Here is an 18766-nt window from a genome sequence, read left to right on the forward strand (position 1 = left end):
CTAAGGAGATAAGACAAACTACTAGCTCCTGATTAGACTCTAGTTAGCGATGACTCCTTTACTCTACAAGCTCTGCCCTAAACCATGTAAGATAGACACTATTAACTAGTACCTCTTCTATACCTCTAAAAAATAGGAAGCTCTCTTAGAGGAACTTAGAGCCGAAAAGAGGTTAAGGAAGGTAACTATATTTAATATTAATAATACCTTAGATAGGACTAATAGTAATAATAGTAATAATACTAATAAGGAATAAACTAATTAGTTATATACTAACCCCTAAAAGGGTAATTAAGGTTAGCGGTACTAGACTAACCATTATAGGAGAAGGGAGGAATAGAAACGTAAGTATCTCCTATAAGAGGAGCGATTCCGAAGCCGTAATTAGGAGTCTTAACCAAAGGAGCGTAACGACTAAGTTAGAAATAGCTGCCTATAGGGTACTAGAGCCTAGGAAAAGGGTAGATATAGTGACCAGAATCCCCGCTTTAGACGGTTCTACCGCTATAGCTAGAAGCATATTAATAAGGATGGTACCTACTATTACTATAATACTATAGTAGTATCTAGTAAGGATAAGAAAGCTGAAGCCAAATATAAGGAGCTTAAAGCTATTAGTTATCTCCTAATTAGTAACTATAAATCCGAGACTAACGGAGATAGTAGTAATAGAGAGGTATACTTCCTTAGTACTACTAAGGAAGACTATATCTAGGAAGACGGCAATGTCTATAGGCTTTATAAATAGTCATTTGTAAGCCGAGGAGCGTTATACCACTACCTATATTAGGATTATAGAAAGAAATTATACCTACCTAAACTACCAAAGGAGGACCTTCCCTAGGTAGAGCAGGACTTTGTAGAAGGAGCGGCTATACCATCAGAATTAACTAAGGAACCGTAATAATAGGAAACCATACTCCTCTCCTTCGAACCTAGCTAAGTGGTAGAAGCTAACCTAAGTATAGAAATACCCTTCTACCGGCTAAAGAAGACGTCTTACCTACGTATTCTAGTTCGAGCTAACCTAGGAGACCAGACTATAGACATCTATTTCGATATAGGTAGTTTAACTAACCTAGTTAACTAGATATAGATTTCCCAATAGGCAAAGAACCCCCGATAGATCAAGGGCAAGTCCCATACTCTTAAAGGAGTTAATTTGAGGACTATAATTAGTAAGCAGGTCGAATTTGACTTCTATATCCTAGGAGAGGCCTAGAACACGCTAATTGACAGATATATCTATATTATAGCTGATATTATCGATGAACTTGCTCTAAAGATATTACTAGGCACTGACTTTATAACCGCTCACGGTATCAAGATTGACTTTGTCAAGGGCATCTATACCTTTAGATCATTAGCTAATATAAAGGTCTATAGGGATGTCGTAAAAAAGAACCCTAAGCCTATCTCTTAGAAAGTTATTACTGCCTGGTATACCATTATACCTATATAATCTACCTAGCTACTCGAGATGTACTTTATTCTATTACCTAATAACCTCCTAAAGGACAAGTGCTTCTATTTTACTACTAGCTAAGAAGGAATCTAAGACGCTATAGTTACCTAGTATACCCCTAGGGTAGTAATTGTCCGAAATGATACTAATACCCCTATGATCATCCGAAAAGGGGACAAGGTTAGCTATCTATCAGAATATTTGGGAGAGGACACCGCTATACAGATTAGTGTAACGGATATAAAAGACATATAGGCCGAGGTTTAGGACGGAATTACCGAGTAAGAGTCAAAGAGAAGGCTAGAAGAAGCCTAGTATATATACTACTAGGAAAAGGCTAACGGTAACTAGGAACTTCTATTAAATGTGACGAACTTTCATACCTTATTATATAGTATTAAGAAACCTGATAACATCCTAGTTATCAAAAGCAAGGATAGCGTTAGTATTACTAACATAAACCCTAAATTTACACTTAAGGTAAAGGAACTTCTAGATAAATACGACCTCTACTAGGATAGGGGAATTGTGCCGATGCTAGAATACTAGAAGATACGAATCAATCTGGTTAACGGATGGTAAAAGCAAGTCTATATGGTCAGACCGTACCTAATAGGGCTTAAAGACTGTAAAGCCCTTAACAAGCATCACGACCAACTCTAGGCATCTGGGAGATTCACTTTTATGGATAAACCTACCCTAATTGTATACCTAGCCTTTATTATATAGAGGAAAGTTTCCGAAAAGCCTAGGGTAGAGGTTAAGAAAAGCCGAAGTATAGTTAACCTATGACTGTTAAATATAATCATAGTCCTAGATATTTATCCCCTGCCTAACTAGGATAACATTATAGCTACTATAGTTAGTAATAAGTTCTTTATAGCCTTAGATACTTTAGGATTTTTCTACTAGCTCCCTATAGCCAAGGAGTATAGTAATTATATAGTCATTATAAGCTACTATAGCCTAGAAAAATTAAATATAGTACTTATAGGTTTTAAGAATATACTAGCCTTTATATAACGCTATATAGATAGACTTTTCCTAAAATACTACCATTTTATCAGGGTATATATCGACGACATTATTATCTTTAATAAAACCAAGGAAGAATACCTCGAATACCTACATACCGTTTATAAAATCCTTGACAGGGCCTATATATATATTAGCACACCTAAATCATTCGTAGGCTACCCGGCCGTAAGGCTCCTTAGATATGTTATAAATGGCGAAGGCATCGCTAAAACCGACGACCGTATTACTACCTTTAAGAAGCTAAAGTTCCTAGATACACTTGATAGTCTAGAGCACTACCTTAGAATAGCTAGTTAGCTAAGGAAGGGTATTCCACAGTTTGATATAAAAGCAAGGCCACTTTAGGCACGAAAGATAGCTCTAATAGCTATAATATAGAAAGAAGGAAAGCTTAAGCCTAGGAAAGCCAAAAGAGCCTAGAAAGCGGTCACTTCTACTATCAAATTTACCCTGACTAAGGAAGAACTTAAATCCTTTAGATTACTTTAGGAGCACTTATATAACTAGGAGTTCCTCTATCACTACCGCCCGGAAAAACCGCTATTCCTTAAGCTAGACGCCTGCCGTGACGGCTACGGCGTTATCGCTTTCTAGCTTAAGGGCGACTAGGATGGTGAGAAAATCCCTGGTAGGGACATTCCTTTAAGCGAAGTATAGCCTATCCTATTTATATCAAGAGTAACTACTAATATAGAAAAGCGCTATAGATCTATAGAGGCAGAAATTGCCGTACTTATCTAGGTAATTAGGAAACTTCGGAAGATAGTATAATTAAATAGATACCTAATTAATATCCTTATTAATTATACCTTAATAAAAAGGATAGTAAAGTATATATCCCTAATCATAATAGATCTAGCTAAGGTTAACCTAAAACTAGCAAATATAGCTAATTATCTATTAGGATTTAACCTTAACATCTTTTATATCCCTAGGATACTAAATATAGTACCCAATACGCTATTAAGGTTACCTACCTAGGAGTAGGATAATCCGAAGATTAAGAATAGCCTAATAGACAAGCTTAGAGATATCTAGAGTAATCACCAGGATACTAATACCTTTATAGTAGATATAACTATCACGGAACTAGTGCTTAGTAACGAATTTAGGGCTAGAATCATCGCCGGCTATCCTAAGGACTGGAAGTATAGACCTATCTACTAAGCCCTCCGCGAAAACGAGAAAGACTCGGTCAGAAATAACCGTACTAGAGCCAGAAAATACAAATAGCCAAAATTACCTATAGGACCGTTCGAACTTTCGAACGGGCTACTTTTCTATATAAATTTTGACGGCACTAGAAGACTTTACCTACCGGAAAACTACGTTAACCAAATCCTTTAGATGGTTTATAATGATATATACTATTTCGGTAAAAATAAGATAATAAATAAGCTTATAGCCATTCATTTCTATAGGAAGGCCTAGAAGGTTTTAAAGTTTATATAGCATTATGAGGTATATTAGGCCAATTCGACCGACCGTAACCTACTACTAGGGGAACTCTAGCCTATTTGTACCTAGCTAATACCATTCTATACGGTAGCTATAGACTTCATCACCGACTTACCGCTAGCGCTAACTACCAGTACCCTCTAGTCACTTAAAGGCTATACTCTAGCAGATACACTCTATACTATAATATACAAGTTTAGTAAGAAGAAGCTTCTCGTGGCTGGCCGCCAGACGTATATAGCTAAAGAATAGGTAACTATTCTTCTAAGGACCTAGATATTTACTAACTAGGGAATACTAGCCTAAATTATTAGTAATCGTAACCCTAAATTTATATCTGACCTATAGAAGGAAATCTTCTTACTACTAGGAACTAAGCTACTATTTTCTACGGCCTACTACCCTTAGACTAATAGATAGTCTGAATAGACAAACCAAACCGTGGAAATCGCCTTACGGATAAACTTTACGGTAAATTCTAACCACTTATAGGTTAAAATCCTACTAGCCTTATAGTATCACCTTAATAATATACTAGTTACTAGCATTAGGAGGTCCCTAAATAAGCTGGTATATAGATTCAAACCGTACTTAGTACTAGATATCCTAAGCAAGAAAACCGCTAGAACTAGTAGGCGTAAAGCCCTAGAAATCTTATACAAGTAGTACTAGGCTAAAGCTAGTAAAATAATTAATCAGGCTATAGCACTAGCTAAACTACGGTATAACTAGAGATATATACCTACCGAATTCGAAGTTAGGGATACCGTTTAGCTACGGCTATACAAGGGATACTATCTGCCTAGTAAACCTAATAGGAAATAGTCAGCCTAGAGAGTAGGACCGTTTAAAATTAAGCAAAGGGTAGGAAAACTAGCTTACGAGCTAGATTTTCCTAAATCCTAGAAGGTCTATCTAATTATATCTATCGCCTAACTCTACCGCGTTAAACAAGGTCCCGATCTGTTTAAAAGAACCGCACTACCACCATAGCTAATTCTGGTTAACGGTAAGGAATACTAGCGGATCGAGAAGATTATCGACCACTATATACGTGGAAAGATATACCCGAGGGTTAAATACCTTGTTCGCTAGCTTGGATTTAATATAAAGGACGATTAGTGGCTTCCCTAGAGTGAACTAGAGGCTACTTCTAGCGAATTGATCTAGGAATATATAAATTGCTGTCAGATTTAACTACTACCTAGAAAGAAACAAGGCTAACCCCCGAAATAGAAGACTTCTAGCCAGACCTAGAGTATCGTACCTGGCTAGGAAGAAGCCAAATAACACCTAGAGATACGTACCTTTAATAGGCTACCCTAAATCTATTTTAACACCAGAAAACCTATTACTATTCTTTATACTGTTATCTTTATTACTACTTTCATTCCAAACTCTACTATTTACTATATATAGGCTACTTCAAACTATATATCTAGCTTAGTTAGCTACTAAACAACCTAACTATTTAGTAAATAGGGCTAAACAGCCTACCTATTTGGTGTAATAGGGCTAAACACTAATAGCTTAAGCCTTCTTTTATCCTATCTTCAAAAGCCCTACCTAAAAACTATAAAAACCCCTAGATTTCCTACTATTTTCTAGTTTTTCGAACCTCTTCAATTCTTCTATAATTTCTTTAATAACCACCTTCTTTTCTAACCTTTAAACCCTCTAATACCAGCCTTTTCTATTAACGCAACTACGTAGCTATCGCCTATAGCTTACGTACCTCCATTTCCATCAAAAGGAGGCCCTAGAGAGTATTTTCCCACTGCCTTTTGCTTTATCCTATCGTGTGCCTTAGTTTCATTAGTCACAATGGCCAAGTCCAGAAGCAAGGCCAGAAAAAGCGATAAACAGGCTGCCAAAGGCGCCTAGGGCTCTATAGCGGCGGCAGTAGCTATAGTAACAAGCCTAGCCACCGGAAACAAGCCTCCGGTTGGCTAGCAAGATATACCCGTATTATAGTTAGCAATAGTGACCGAAGCAGCCGACACCCTGGCTACCACGTTTATACCTATTAATCGGCGGAAGAAGCAGACAGCCATAGAGGCATCGGACCAGACGTAGGCCACACCAACGCCTATACCAGGTATATACTCTAGCCCTATAAGCGAAAACAATACCCTAGCGGATAGCAATGTCTAAGATCTCCTTAAGAACCTAGATATAATACTAGAAAGCGGCACAGGCTTTATAGCTAACCTAGGTACCAAAGAGGAATTCTATAATGACCTAGCAACGGGTAGCCTGGTCCGAGTACGCCATAAAGAGGCGGCTATAGCCTTTAAGGGTGAAGATCCTAATATACTATAGTATAACCTGTAGTATATACCCCCTCAAGTCGCTAATGCCCCTCGTAATGTCACCTATAACACTTTTAGCCCTCTATACCTATAGTTTCCGGAGGATGCTATAATCGAATAGTATTATAATAGTAAGACGGGCGCTATAGCCTAAGTCCCTAGAAGTATAATTAATATAGTCTGTACGAGTAAGAGTAAGTATAAGGTAGTTTACCTACTAGCTATATACTACTTCGTTAATAGCCGCTAGTTATAGGGAGAGCAAATGACTATAGCTAACTATAAGACCTTCTATAATGTAGATAAGGATAATATTACCAAGATTCCCCGTTTAGAGGCTAAATTTGCCTTTATTAAGATCAAGGGCGAAATAAAGGTAATACTATTTAATGTCATTATAGGTACCTCTATTATAGTTAACCTATATAAAGCTATTAATAGTAACAATGACTATATTATACTAGTGCTATTTTTCGCTAAGTACTATAAGACCTTAAACCTATAAGGAAGATTCTAGCCTTATACTACTAACGGCAATATAGTATATAAGATAGGGGGTACCTATATGGTTATATATACCTAACGTATTAGTAAAACCGGGTAGATCCCTATCGATATAATTAAGGTATACTAGTATAAGTAGCTAGCTAACGCCTTTCCTAATATTCCTATAGATAAGGATACTATACTAACCCCTCTATCGCTAATTAAGGTCGCCATTACCAAGGTATAGGATATAATAAACAAGAAGAGGCCTCTAACGCTACTAACTATATACCGGGCAATTCTAACACTTGAGCCTACCAACTTCCCGTCTTACAACTCAGATATAGCTTAACTAGAGTAAGACTACTAAGAGTCTGGCCCTACCGACGCTATCTAAGATACGACTATATACCTATATATATATACTAGCTTACCTATAGTTATGTTATAGGGTACCAAGCAACATGACAAAGAAAGTATATTAATCGTTAATAAGACTATAGCTAATACTATTACTAGCCTAACAGCCTAGGCCTTGTTATAGCTAGACTTAACACTCTAACCGCCCGAGCCTATGCCTTAGCCTACTACGCCTATTAGGTATATATAATATAGGGTACCTACTAGTAGATTTGCCTATAGGATTAAGAGGGATACTAAGGACAAAGAGGAGGAGGCCGAGTCCTAAGGCAGGCTTAACAATACGTATATTACCTTTGATAGCCTTAAGAAGGTAGAAAATACCCTTATAGGTATAGAGTTCGACCCCTTTACTAGTACTAATGTCATTAAGTCTAGCCTACTATATCCGTCTATAGCTATAACAATTAGGCCCGTCAAGGACTACCTTACCTATACCTACTAGGAATACTATAGTAATAAGGAAATACTTATCTATACCTACTACTAGATCTACCATTTCTATTAGAAGGCTAGTAATAACTTATATAAGGCTAATATAGCTATATATAGCCTTAAGAAAAAGCTAGAGAATATATATAAGGCCTACTATACTACTAGTATAATGCCTACCGGTATACTAGAGCCTAAGGAACTACTAATAGCCTATATCTATATACCAAAGGGAGATAATAATACCTTAGTTAATAGCTACCTATTTAAACTTAGTTACCTTTACTACGGCCTAACTAGTTACTAGGGCCTATACTTAGTACCTATATACATTACTATAGCCTACGGTGCTATTAAGGATAATAAGACTAACAAGGACTTTGCTAAACGCTAGTACCTAGCTACCAAGGCTAACCTTCTTAATATAGGTCAGGCTATAGTCTAGAGACAGGATAAGGCCATTAATAGCGTTAAAAAGGACCTCGACCAAGTTAAGGAGGAACTTAAGTAACTAAAGGAGGCTTCCACGGTCACAAGTAACAACTATATAGCTACCCTTAACTAGAGGAAGGGAGTAGATAAGAAGATATAGTAGCTAGAAGAAACGATCGCCCGGCTTACCAAGCGTACTATAGCAATTACCATACTATAGAAGGCTTCTAGGAGCTAGGAGCCTATAGCTTGCCTACCTCCGCTAGCTACCACTAGACGCGGTACTCCCCCGAGCTCGATTACCAGGCCGGTAGCGCACCTGCCGCCCGTAGCCACAGGCTAGAAACGCCCGCGCTCGGACACGCTAGCGTAGGAGAGCCCCTCGTATAAGAGGGCTACTAGTATGGTCTATAGCAACCGTACCCTAGTTAGGGACGCCTAGGCTAGGGCTAGAACACTTATACGGCCCCCTTAGGAGCGTCCGTCTATAGTGTCGGTGTTTATCGTAAACTTAGGAACTACCGGGAAGAAGGACTAAGGGACGGACGGATTTGATAATAGGGAGGATAAACGGGACACTTGCTAGGATTATTACTATAGACAAATGACTAATATATTTACTAAGTTATAATAGGTCGTTATATTTTTCTTTTCGAACCCTAGTACCTATTATAGTATATAGCTATTAGTAGGTTAGATCTGACGGACCTATTAATAGGGATGATAAGCTAGGGGTTATAGATATATATTTAGATAGTATCCCTAAGTGCCTCTGGTACTTAGAAGAATTAACGCATCTTATTACTACTTCTGTAGACCGTACTAGTTGGTCTAGGAGTGCCGCCTATGGCGCGAATACCACTGTGGTGTTGTATCTTGTAGCTAGTCTGAGCTATAGTCATTTGTAGCTATCGAGCTATAGCAATGTCTTAGGATATAGATTAGTAGTATAACTATAATATTAATTAATAATAATGATAATAATAGATTTGACTTCATAGATAGTAAAGATAGGTAGGAAGAGGATATCGAGTTACTATCTCTATCTAGGGTTAAGAAGGAATCTCTATATATAGCTATTATTAAGGATATTAAGAGATTTAAGAAGTAATAAGCCTATAAGTCTATAGTAGTAACATTAGGGATAGAAGATAATAACTATTACTAGGAGGCTAAAAGAGAAGGTATAAGAGAAGGTACTACTATAATTAAGAACGTTAAGAGTGATAGGGATAGGGGGTATAATATAGAGGGAGAGGGAGACGAAGGCAAGTTATATAACCTATTGTTTAACTAGTTATAACTAGGTAGAATTAAATTTTACTATGTTTTTGAGCTTTTTAGAGCCTAGTTTACAATTGAACTATTTATAGCTATTTGAGGCTGTTATTACGATGGTAATTGAACTTGATGGTACCTTTTGTAAAGACGTGATTGTATAGGAAATTTGGTGGCGATGTGTCCGGCTATATTGGCATGTCCGGGGGTTTTGGCCCCACCTGTCGGGAGACAGGTGGTAGTCCTGAACTAATTAGTCAGCAACTAACCACCGGGTATTCGTGAAAGGATGGATCAGTGCAACACTTCGTCGATATGTCCTGCCACGAAAGGTCATGCAGACAGTGGCAACGGCAGACCCGACACTGTCAATCAGAGAACCCAAAGCAGGACCAGACAACGGTTTCTTGATTTCATAAAGGAAACCAGCAGAAAGGGCCCTATGCTACATCCAACAAGTGGAGAGGAAAGAATTGCACCGTACATACATATAAAAAGATGAATCTATAATATAAAAAACTCAGAAAAGGGTATAAGAGAGACTATAGTATAGTGGGTATGGACATGGGGTATCCGAGACCGAGGGAACGCTTAACAACAAACAAAAAGAGAAGAGTCCATCGCTAGACTGGTGAAAGATAAGAGAACAAGGAGGAACCCGGACTCATTCGCGCTTCGGCAGAAAAAAAAAAAGAAAAATGCGTCGGTGGCCCAAACCTCCTCCCATGCCAAAAGGACACAAAAGGAAATGGAAAGGTTCTAGAAGATAAAGAAGGAGGAAGGAGCTGTCTTTCAGATCTCGTAATAGTAATCCTCGTCCAGCCCTTCCCGGCTCGGGACCACGCCCACGCCGCTGCCCTGCGGAGGAGGGCCGGCGTACATGTGCTCCAGCCGGACGTTGAGCAGCCGGATCTTGAGCCCGTACTCGCTGATGAGCGTCACCAGCTTGTTGGTCTCGGCCGTGATGGGCGCCTGGTTCAGCAGCATGAGCAGGCCGTCCAGCCACTCGGACGCCAGGCTGTGGTTGGGCGGGTACAGCGTCAGGACGGGCTGCTCTCTGGGTTCGCCGGTGCCGATGCTGCTGCTGTTGCTGTGGCTGTGGCTGTTGCGGCCGCCGCCGCCGCCCGCACCCCCGTTCGGGGCGGGCGTGCTCGTCGCTGTCGTGTTGTTGTTGTCGAGCGAGTGCGGCGTGTTGCTGGACGGCGGGGCCATGATATCCTCGACGAAGGAGTAGATGGTGATCTTGGTGGTCGGTCTGGCGGCGGCGTGGTGGTGGTGGCGGAAGGTGGTCGTGCTGGAGTTGTGGCTTTGGTTGTCGCCGTCTGCCTCGGCCGCGGCGGAGCCGGCGCCGTCGGCGTCCGGGTTCGCCGACACGTTGGAGACGACGGAGCTGATGGTGCCGAGGTCGATCTTCTCGGTGAGGGCGTCGAGCCCCGGGTCGTAGGGCAGCCTCTCGGGGAAGTCGGCGTAGTGGAGGTAGCGGCGGTTGTGGGAGAGCTTGGCGAAGCGCCACGGCTGGTAGAGCGGCCGCTTGGTCTGGCTCTCCTGGCGCACGTGCGGCATGGGCTTGGTGAACCAGCTGCCCTGCAGCAGGCACCTGATGCGCTGCTCCTTGACGAACTGCAGGGCCTCGTGCTTGAGCTCCTCGCGCACCTGGACGAGGTGCGGCCCCCACTGGTCGTCGAAGGACAGCTCCAGCAGCTCCATCTGGATCTCGCGGAGCCGCGCGGCGTCGTACTCGTGCAGCTCGTCCTCCACCTCGAGCACATCCTTTGTCCTGCTCGCCTGGCCCACCACCTGCTCGACGAGGACGCGGACCAGCTCGGCCACCTTGTCGAAATCGTCCCGCCGCGCCCCGGTGGACTTCCACAGACGGAAGAAGGCGTGCAGACCGGCGGTGTGCAGGCGCGACCACTGCAGCAGCAGGGGGCGGAACAGCTTGTCGTGGGCCTTTGCGTCGCCCAGGGTCAGGTAGACCCTGATGTCCTCGTTGTCGGACTTGTCCACCTCGAAATGGTCGTAGAGGATCATGGTGACGGCCAGGCTGGCCTTGGCCACGGGGCAGCGCTCGCTCAGCGGCCTCGTCGACTGCTCCAGCAGCAGCTTCTGGAAGCCGTCCTCGTTCTTGCGCACGTAGTCGGTCAGGTCCATCATGCCGAGGAAGCCGGCCGTCTCGAACTCGGCGGCGGGAGACTCGGTCTCGAAGCCCAGCCGCCGCCACTTCTCCGGGTTGTGCTTCCTGCTGCCCTTCCTGGACGCGTCCCCTTCCTCGGCGGCGAGGCCGGCGGCGACGACGCCGTTCACGTGCCGCCTGTCGGGGGCGCTCGCGAGGTGCAAGCCCTTCAGCGCCCTCCTGTGCTCCGGCCGCTCCAGGTCGACCCTCACCTCCCTCCACTTCCGCAGCAGGACCTTGGTCAGCGACTGGAACTCGAGCAGCGGGAGCGCCAGGTCCTGCAGGGCCGAGCTCTGCAGCAGGTTGTAGACGGCGCGGATCAGGCCGAGGTCCTGCAGGCGCTTGATGAACTTGCTCCACTCCTCGCCCGTGCCGTTGCTGCTGCTGCCGTCGCCCGAGACGGCGTCGCGGATGAGCGCGTTGATGAGCATCAGGGCGTTGGCGCACAGCGCGTGGTCGGCGCTCTGCAGCTGCTGGATGACGAGGTCGAAGAACTGCGGGTACACGGCCACGGCGGGCTTGAGCGCGCGGAAACCGAACGTGCCGGGCGGCGACGGGCGGGGAGGCGGCGGGCCCGCGCCGTTTCCGTTTTCCCCTCCCGGCGCCCCGGCTGGCGGCGGCGACGCCGAAGAGGTAGAAGAAGACTGCGACCTGCCGACCAGGGCGACCAGGATGGACATGGCGCCCCTCAGGATGTTGACCAGCGGGTTCTTGACGATCAGCTCCACGATCCTCTCGACCAGCTCCCCGGCCCCGGGGCCCTCGAAGATGTCCCAGCCCATGTCGACCTCGAGCAGGCGGGTGAGGCTCTGGAGCGCGTAGGCGAGCGTGTTGCCGCCGGTGACCATGATGAGGCGGCGCAGGATGGCGAGGCCGCCCGACGAGATGAAGACGTCGGCAAAGGCCGGGTCGTTGATGGACGACTGCAGCTTGAACACGGCCATCTTGCGGGCGGCGTCCTCGTCGGACGCGAGGCGCGCGAGGAGCGCGGGGATGTCGGCTTGGTCCATTTTCTTCTCTTCTTCTTCTTCTTCTTCTTCTCCTTTCCCCCCCCTTTTCCTTTGGTTTTACCAGTATTATGATATTATTATCCTTATTCTTATCATCCGAAGCGATCGTGGTTGTTGTGTACCCGGTCGGGGTCGGGGTCGGGGTCGGGGTCGGTTATTCCTCTTTGCTTGAACGAATGGGGGGAAGGGGGGAGTGATGGCGACTTCGGGGAGGGATATCGTTTTCGGAGGGACTCAGAAGATGCAGATGCAAGGGGCGTTGAAAGCCCAACAAGGCTCGGTTCAGCAGCGTGCGATAACTAGTTAAGTCGGACCGGATCGCTCAATCGAATCGAGGAGTTTGCTGCGGCACGGCGGGGATCCCGCGATCATCCATAGTTAGGGTGGTTGTGTTGCGCAAAGGAGCCAAAGAGCCCACTACCCAAGGGTGGATTCGGCGTGCCCGTCCGCTGCCGTCGATCTGTTCTTTTTGAGATGAACGGCTCCGGAGGTGGGGATGACTATGCAGGAACCAACTAGGTCCCCTAACGTTTACTGGGCAACTAGTTAGTTAATCGGGACATAGCGCGGAAAGCGGGGCTTAAGGGCGGTTCACCCATCCATTGGTCAATGCCTGTCGATCTCTCCGATTAAGTACTACAGTACGGATTAATCCGTACTCGATCTCTCCTACTCCCTACTCAGAAGGGATCTCAACTAGAGATCCGGCCGATGGTGCAGCGCTCAAGAGTGACGCTCGCGGTTGACGGGCCATCGTTCCGTGACACCTTCTGAGAAGAGCGCCTTCAGATATTTTACTCTTTTCCTACATCTGTCTAGGACACTTCCCTTTTTGTCGGTCTACCTATGTAAACTTGGCTAGTGGTATCCGTAATTTGCAATACAGTGATCTTTTCGAGGCCCAAGATTTCCGGGCATGGCCATTTGGTGCGTAGAGCTCGATGGTCGCTCCCAGCAATCTGCCACCGTTCCGTAGCCCTTCGAAAGACAGCACGTATTAGTCTCCAACAATACCGAGAAGACTGTAAGACGCTCCGTTCCAATCCGATCTGCTGTATTGCTGAATACCTATGTTTTATTGAAGAACCCCATTGCCCAACAAACCCCTAGAAGCAGACTCTCCAAAATCAAGGAGCAGAGACCAGAAATAAAGAGGATTACCCCCGCCAAACAGAGCAGTATTAATGCTAATCCGGTGCAGAGAGATACCGTAGAGTATTGAACCTAGATCGTCAAATCAGGCTGCTTTCATAACCCGAAACCCACCTTCCTCCTTCCCTTCCTCTCTCAAGGTCTGCGAGCTCGGCGACCAACCACCGCCGCCTGCCAACTAAGAAGGAGGCGCTCCATCCCGGCTCGGCAGCCTCAGCTCCCGCTTGTTCAAGATGCTCCGCCTAACCCCGCCGGCGATGGACTTGGTCGACTTGGGGCTATCCGGGATCAGCCTGCTGCCGCCACTGTCCTCCGACGGCGTAAACGAGCTCCTGATGACGACCGTGCCGCTCCCCACCGCCAGCGCCCTCTCCATGCCCGTGTTGGAGTCGTCCACAAAGTACAGCGTCTCTCCGAGTGCGTCGTCGCTGCCAAACGTGTGGTGCTCCTTGGCCTCGACCTTGAACTGCGCGTCCGGCGTGCACTGGATGCGGAACGTCTCGTCGAACTTGACCGTGCCGCTCGACGACTTGCGGTGCTTGGTCTTTCCGACCTGCTTCGACTTGCCGTCCCGCAGCTGGGTGACGACCACGTACACGTCGGCCGACGGCGGGAAGCCCGAGGCCGAGATGATGGTGAACGAGGCCGTGCCCGATGCCGCGCCGGGGACGATGGCGCTGTGGATCGACGAGGCGCCCACGCTCTTGGTGCGGCTGTGGCGCCCCGGGGACACGCCGCCGTTGGCGTCCGCGCCGTTGCTTGTTTCGTCCGCGCCTCCGCTCGTGACGATCCGCGGAACATCGACCGAGTTCCGGTCCGACTCGCTGCCGCTGTCGTCGTCCTTCTTGCCGCGTATCCCGCGGAAGAGGAACGAGGCTCCCTTGCCCACCCCATGACCAACCGCCCCGGCCACTGCCGCGCCGCCCTTGAGAGGAACGCCGGCAACGCCGGTAACGATCCTGGTTGGCACCGAAAATGTCCCCGCCAGGGTCGATGTCCCCTGTCTCGTGCGGGTCACGTAGTCGGGAGTAAAGAGCATGCGGACACGGAGCACGCCCGATTTGCCATCCAAGACGTACCTGAACTCCTGCGCTCGGAAAGACTCGAGCTGGGCCAAGTTGATATCGACGCCTCCGAGGTAGTCGGGCTTGTCGGCAAAGTCCCAGTCCCACACCGTGGCCCGGAACTTGGCAGCGGTCCGGGAAGGAATCGACACGTTGAACACCTCGCCCCACGTTGGGTTCAGCGTCTTCTTCTGCGTCTTGGTCTTGAAAACCTCCTGGCCATTGAGTTCAAACCTGACGAAGGGGTCGCTCTTGCCATTGGAGTCGGCAGCCGGGAGATCTTGGGCATCCAGAACATCGACTCGGAGGTTGCCCATGTTGTTGATGCTTTCGCTCGGGTCGAGTTGCATCCTGACCGGGACGTACTTGAGGCTGACTCTCACCCAGTACATTTCGCCGTCTTCACCCCTCATCTTGAGAACGGTAGGGTTGTTCTGAGACGGTTAGCCGGTGCAAACAAAAAGCAGTAATTTTTGAAACCATTGTCTGCTTACCAGGCACTGCTTCAGAGTGTCGAGCGTGTTGCCAGACAACCGAGCTAGCGTGCGCTTCTCGTGAGCATCGTCGTGCTTGTCTCCTTTCTCGGTGACCATGATGGTCAATTTCGAGAACTCCAGCTCGCGGATGAAGCAGTCACCAATCTCGTCAAACTTGTTATTCCGTGACTTTGCCGTCGAGGAGACATAGGAGGGGAAGGCCATGTCGTCGACGTAGACCTCGATGCGGCACTGGCTCTTGGGAAGTTCCGCCTCCATGAGACGGAAGATGACGACGCCACAGTCGTGCCTGAGCAGCTCCTCAGGCGTGAGGTACACCTTGGGGGGTTCCCTCTCATCGCGCGACTTCCTAGGGGAGATAACGGACGTCGGAGTGGTTGGCGTCGCCGGCGCACTGAACTCTTTCCCGTCGTTGGACCTCACGTCCAGGGACTGCCTGACAGACGCCCTCGCGTCGAGCGACGGCCTGCTCAGGGAAGACTTGTCCTTGTCGCTCCCGGCTTCCTTCTTTTCCTGCCCGTTCTCTTGCTCTTGCTGCTTTTCGTCCCCTTGTTCCTTTTCTTTCTCCTTCTCTTCCTCCTCCTCCGGGTCCGCGACATTGAGAGTCGGGTAGAAGGCCACGGTGTACGTCAGCACGCCCTTTGCCGTTCCCTTACCGTGCATGCGCAACCCGTCGTGATGCTCAACCTTCTCGTCGTGCACGAGCCACTCACCGTTCTCGCCTTGAATCACGTAGTCGGCCTTGTCGATCTCGGTGAGCCCGAGGCTGCGATCCTTTCCTACGTTCTCGGCGTCCATGACCTCGAGCTGCATGCGTCCCTTCGGACTCTGGAGGGGGATATAGAGCACCTCGTCCCAGTCAGGGTCGAGGTTGTTCTTGAACGTGACTGTCCTGCCCCTTTCGATGCCCGCACTGACAATCCGGGCATACGGGTCGGACTTGCCGAGGGCCTCCACGTTCCGGAGCTGCCTGGCGTACTTGAAGTGAACCCGCAAGACGCCGATTGGAGTCCTGTAACCGCCAGTGCCGGTTGCGATACCCGCAATCGCTACCGGCCTCCATTGGGCCATCATCTTGACGCGGCCGGTTTTGACTCCGGCGAGGTTGTACCACTCCCGGCCCTTGGCCATGAGATCGAGCATGTCGTCGAGTTTGATCTGATACGTTCCAACGAGCTGGTCGCCAGCGATGTCACGGTCGTCCTTGATGGCCACACCGAGCTTGGCGTTCTTCTTGTCCGTGATCAGGATCTCCTTGGACCCGTTGTCCCAGATCGGGTTGTTGGTTCGCTTGAGTTTCTTTGTAGTGTGTACCTCCTTGCCGTTCAGGAGAAGCATGGCGTACGGGTTGAGCAAGCCGACCAGGCTCTTCGATCCATCGAGCTCCTTGGCTTGCTCGACAGTAAAGCGCAGGATACCCTGGTTTGACTCCGGGGCAGGTTCCGCGGCTCCGTCTTCACCCTCCCTGGGTTCCAAGACCGGGAAGAAACGGATGTCGGCAAGCACGACACCCCTCGCCTTACCGTCATGCTTGAGTTCCAGCCTCTCGTTCTCGTGATCGTACACTTCCTCCACGTTTTCCAACGCGAAAGATGCGGAGCCAAGTTTCTTGTCCTTGCGGATGTCGTTGTAATCGAAAACTTCAATGTCCAGGGAATCGTTGAACGAGGTGACGATGACGTAGTGCGTCTCGTTCCAGCGAGGGTTGGCGTTCTCCTTGACCACTTTGGTCTGCGCGAGCGGCTGTCTCTTGTTGAGGGAGACCACAGCATACGGATCGGGTGTGCCGGCAAACTTGTCGGTGTTCTTCAGCCCCTGGGCGCCATGCAGCGTGATGGCAATCACGCCGATAGCCTGGTCGACGGGCGTGCCGGCCAGCATCTTGGCGACTTCGATCGGGAACACGTTTGGCGCGTACATCATCGGGGCGAGGGTCCCGTGGATCTGCTCCATGATGAACTTCTCAAGGCCGGGGATAAAGTTGATGTCGAAACCAAAGGTCTCGCCTCCCAGCGGCTTGCAGACGTAGTCGATAGTGGGCCGTTCTAGGAAGCTCATCTCGATCTTCTCGACGTGAGGGAAGGGAATCTGCAGTTTGATCTTGAGGCGCATCAGACCGGTGAAGGCCATATCCTCGACGATCACATCCAGGCCTTTGCTGACCATGGACTTGCCGACCCTAATCTCCAGGATGACCTTGGGATTGACCTTGTTCTTGATTTGGCGCGCCGTCATATCAGCCGTGTCATTGGGGGTGAAGCTGAACATCCAATCCATTATCACGACATCGTCCTCGGCCTTGGGGTACGTCTTGACGTGCTCCATCCGTGGCGGCTTCGAGCCCAGGGTGAAGGACTTGAGCTTGAGGCTGTCCAGGAAGGCCGGCGTGGCGTTGCTCAGGACCTGGTCGACCGTGTTGATCACGGTTTGGGCGAGAACGGGCTGGTAGATGGGCCAGAACTTGACCAAGAAGGAGTTGATCCACTCGACGGACTCATTGTCTGTCTCGAGCTTCTTGAGAGACAATTCGCGGGTTATGTCGTCCCGAAAGTTCCGACGGACTCGGCGGATCGAGGTGCGGTAATACGTCGCGCAGATGGCCATGATGATGAAGACCCAGGCGAGACCGCCGCCCAGCACGGCCACTAGCCATGAGGAGAGACATGCAAAGGCAATGACCGCCGCGTTGTGGTACCAATCTGTACGGCATGGTTGTGAGCCCCAAGACAAGCCACCGCCGATACACCGGGGTGGACCCTACCTCCAAAGAACTTCTCGGACAATTGCGACTCGACCCAGGTCGAATGGTCCAGCATGTCCTCGCCCTCGTCGGCGGGCTCGTCAGGCCAACCGAACCTCGGAGCCCAACCTGCTTTGCTCCAATCGAACTCCTCCTCGATGGCCTGGCCATCCGCAACTAGCTTCCCGCTCTCGTCCTTGACGACCTCGACCGCTCCGGCTTTGGAGGGAGAGGGCAGGTCGACATCGGCTGTGGTTCCGCCGTTGATATCGGACACGATCGCGACGCCTTTGGGCCTGTGGTGGAAACCCTCGGGGATCGCCTAATCATGGTCAGCACCCATCACACCATTGGGTATTGGGAATGTTAGGCTCGCACGTACCTCTCTTGCCTGGGCTTTCTTCTCTTCTGGGCTAGCATCAGGGTCGAAGGTGAAGGCCGTCACTCCTGCCCCCATGCTGTCCTCAACAATCCTGCGTTCGGCATCCTCGGCGGTCACATTGCTGTTGGGGTCTCGCGAAGCTTCGATAGCGCCCTGCTGCTTGAGCTCGTTGGCGGCCGCGGTCGTCGCCATGGTGGGCAAGGGCTGTCGCTGCGTCTGCAGCTGTATCCCTCCTGCTGCTCAATTGCTTCAACGGAAAAGCTCGGCAGATGATTGCACTCGGGGAGACGGAGTGGGTGTTGGCAACGAAGTAGGAGCAATCGGGTTGGGCTAGGCGCGGTTCTTCGGCCGGAATTAGATCCAGTACTCCGTTACGGCGGCGAAAGCGGCACGGGAGGTACCGAACAATGCGGACACTCGGATACGG

General features: G+C 48.4%; 2 protein-coding genes across 2 annotated transcripts; both read right to left on the bottom strand.

Annotated features, from left to right (window-relative positions):
- Positions 1–10113: 10113 nt before the first annotated feature.
- P884DRAFT_208351 (ELMO/CED-12 family-domain-containing protein) lies at positions 10114–12504 on the bottom strand (the record flags this gene model as incomplete). Its single annotated transcript, XM_069438867.1, has 1 exon — positions 10114–12504. The coding sequence occupies one exon, from the start codon at positions 12502–12504 to the stop codon at positions 10114–10116; it is 2391 nt and encodes a 796-aa protein (XP_069294848.1).
- Positions 12505–13834: 1330 nt separating this feature from the next.
- P884DRAFT_208071 (C2 domain-containing protein) lies at positions 13835–18531 on the bottom strand (the record flags this gene model as incomplete). Its single annotated transcript, XM_069438840.1, has 4 exons — positions 13835–15154; positions 15215–17916; positions 17979–18279; positions 18340–18531. The coding sequence occupies 4 exons, from the start codon at positions 18529–18531 to the stop codon at positions 13835–13837; spliced, it is 4515 nt and encodes a 1504-aa protein (XP_069294849.1).
- Positions 18532–18766: the final 235 nt, after the last annotated feature.

Source organism: Thermothelomyces heterothallicus, assembly GCF_042370625.1.
Source record: "Thermothelomyces heterothallicus CBS 202.75 unplaced genomic scaffold P884_scaffold_25, whole genome shotgun sequence".
Taxonomy (NCBI): Eukaryota; Fungi; Ascomycota; class Sordariomycetes; order Sordariales; family Chaetomiaceae; genus Thermothelomyces; species Thermothelomyces heterothallicus.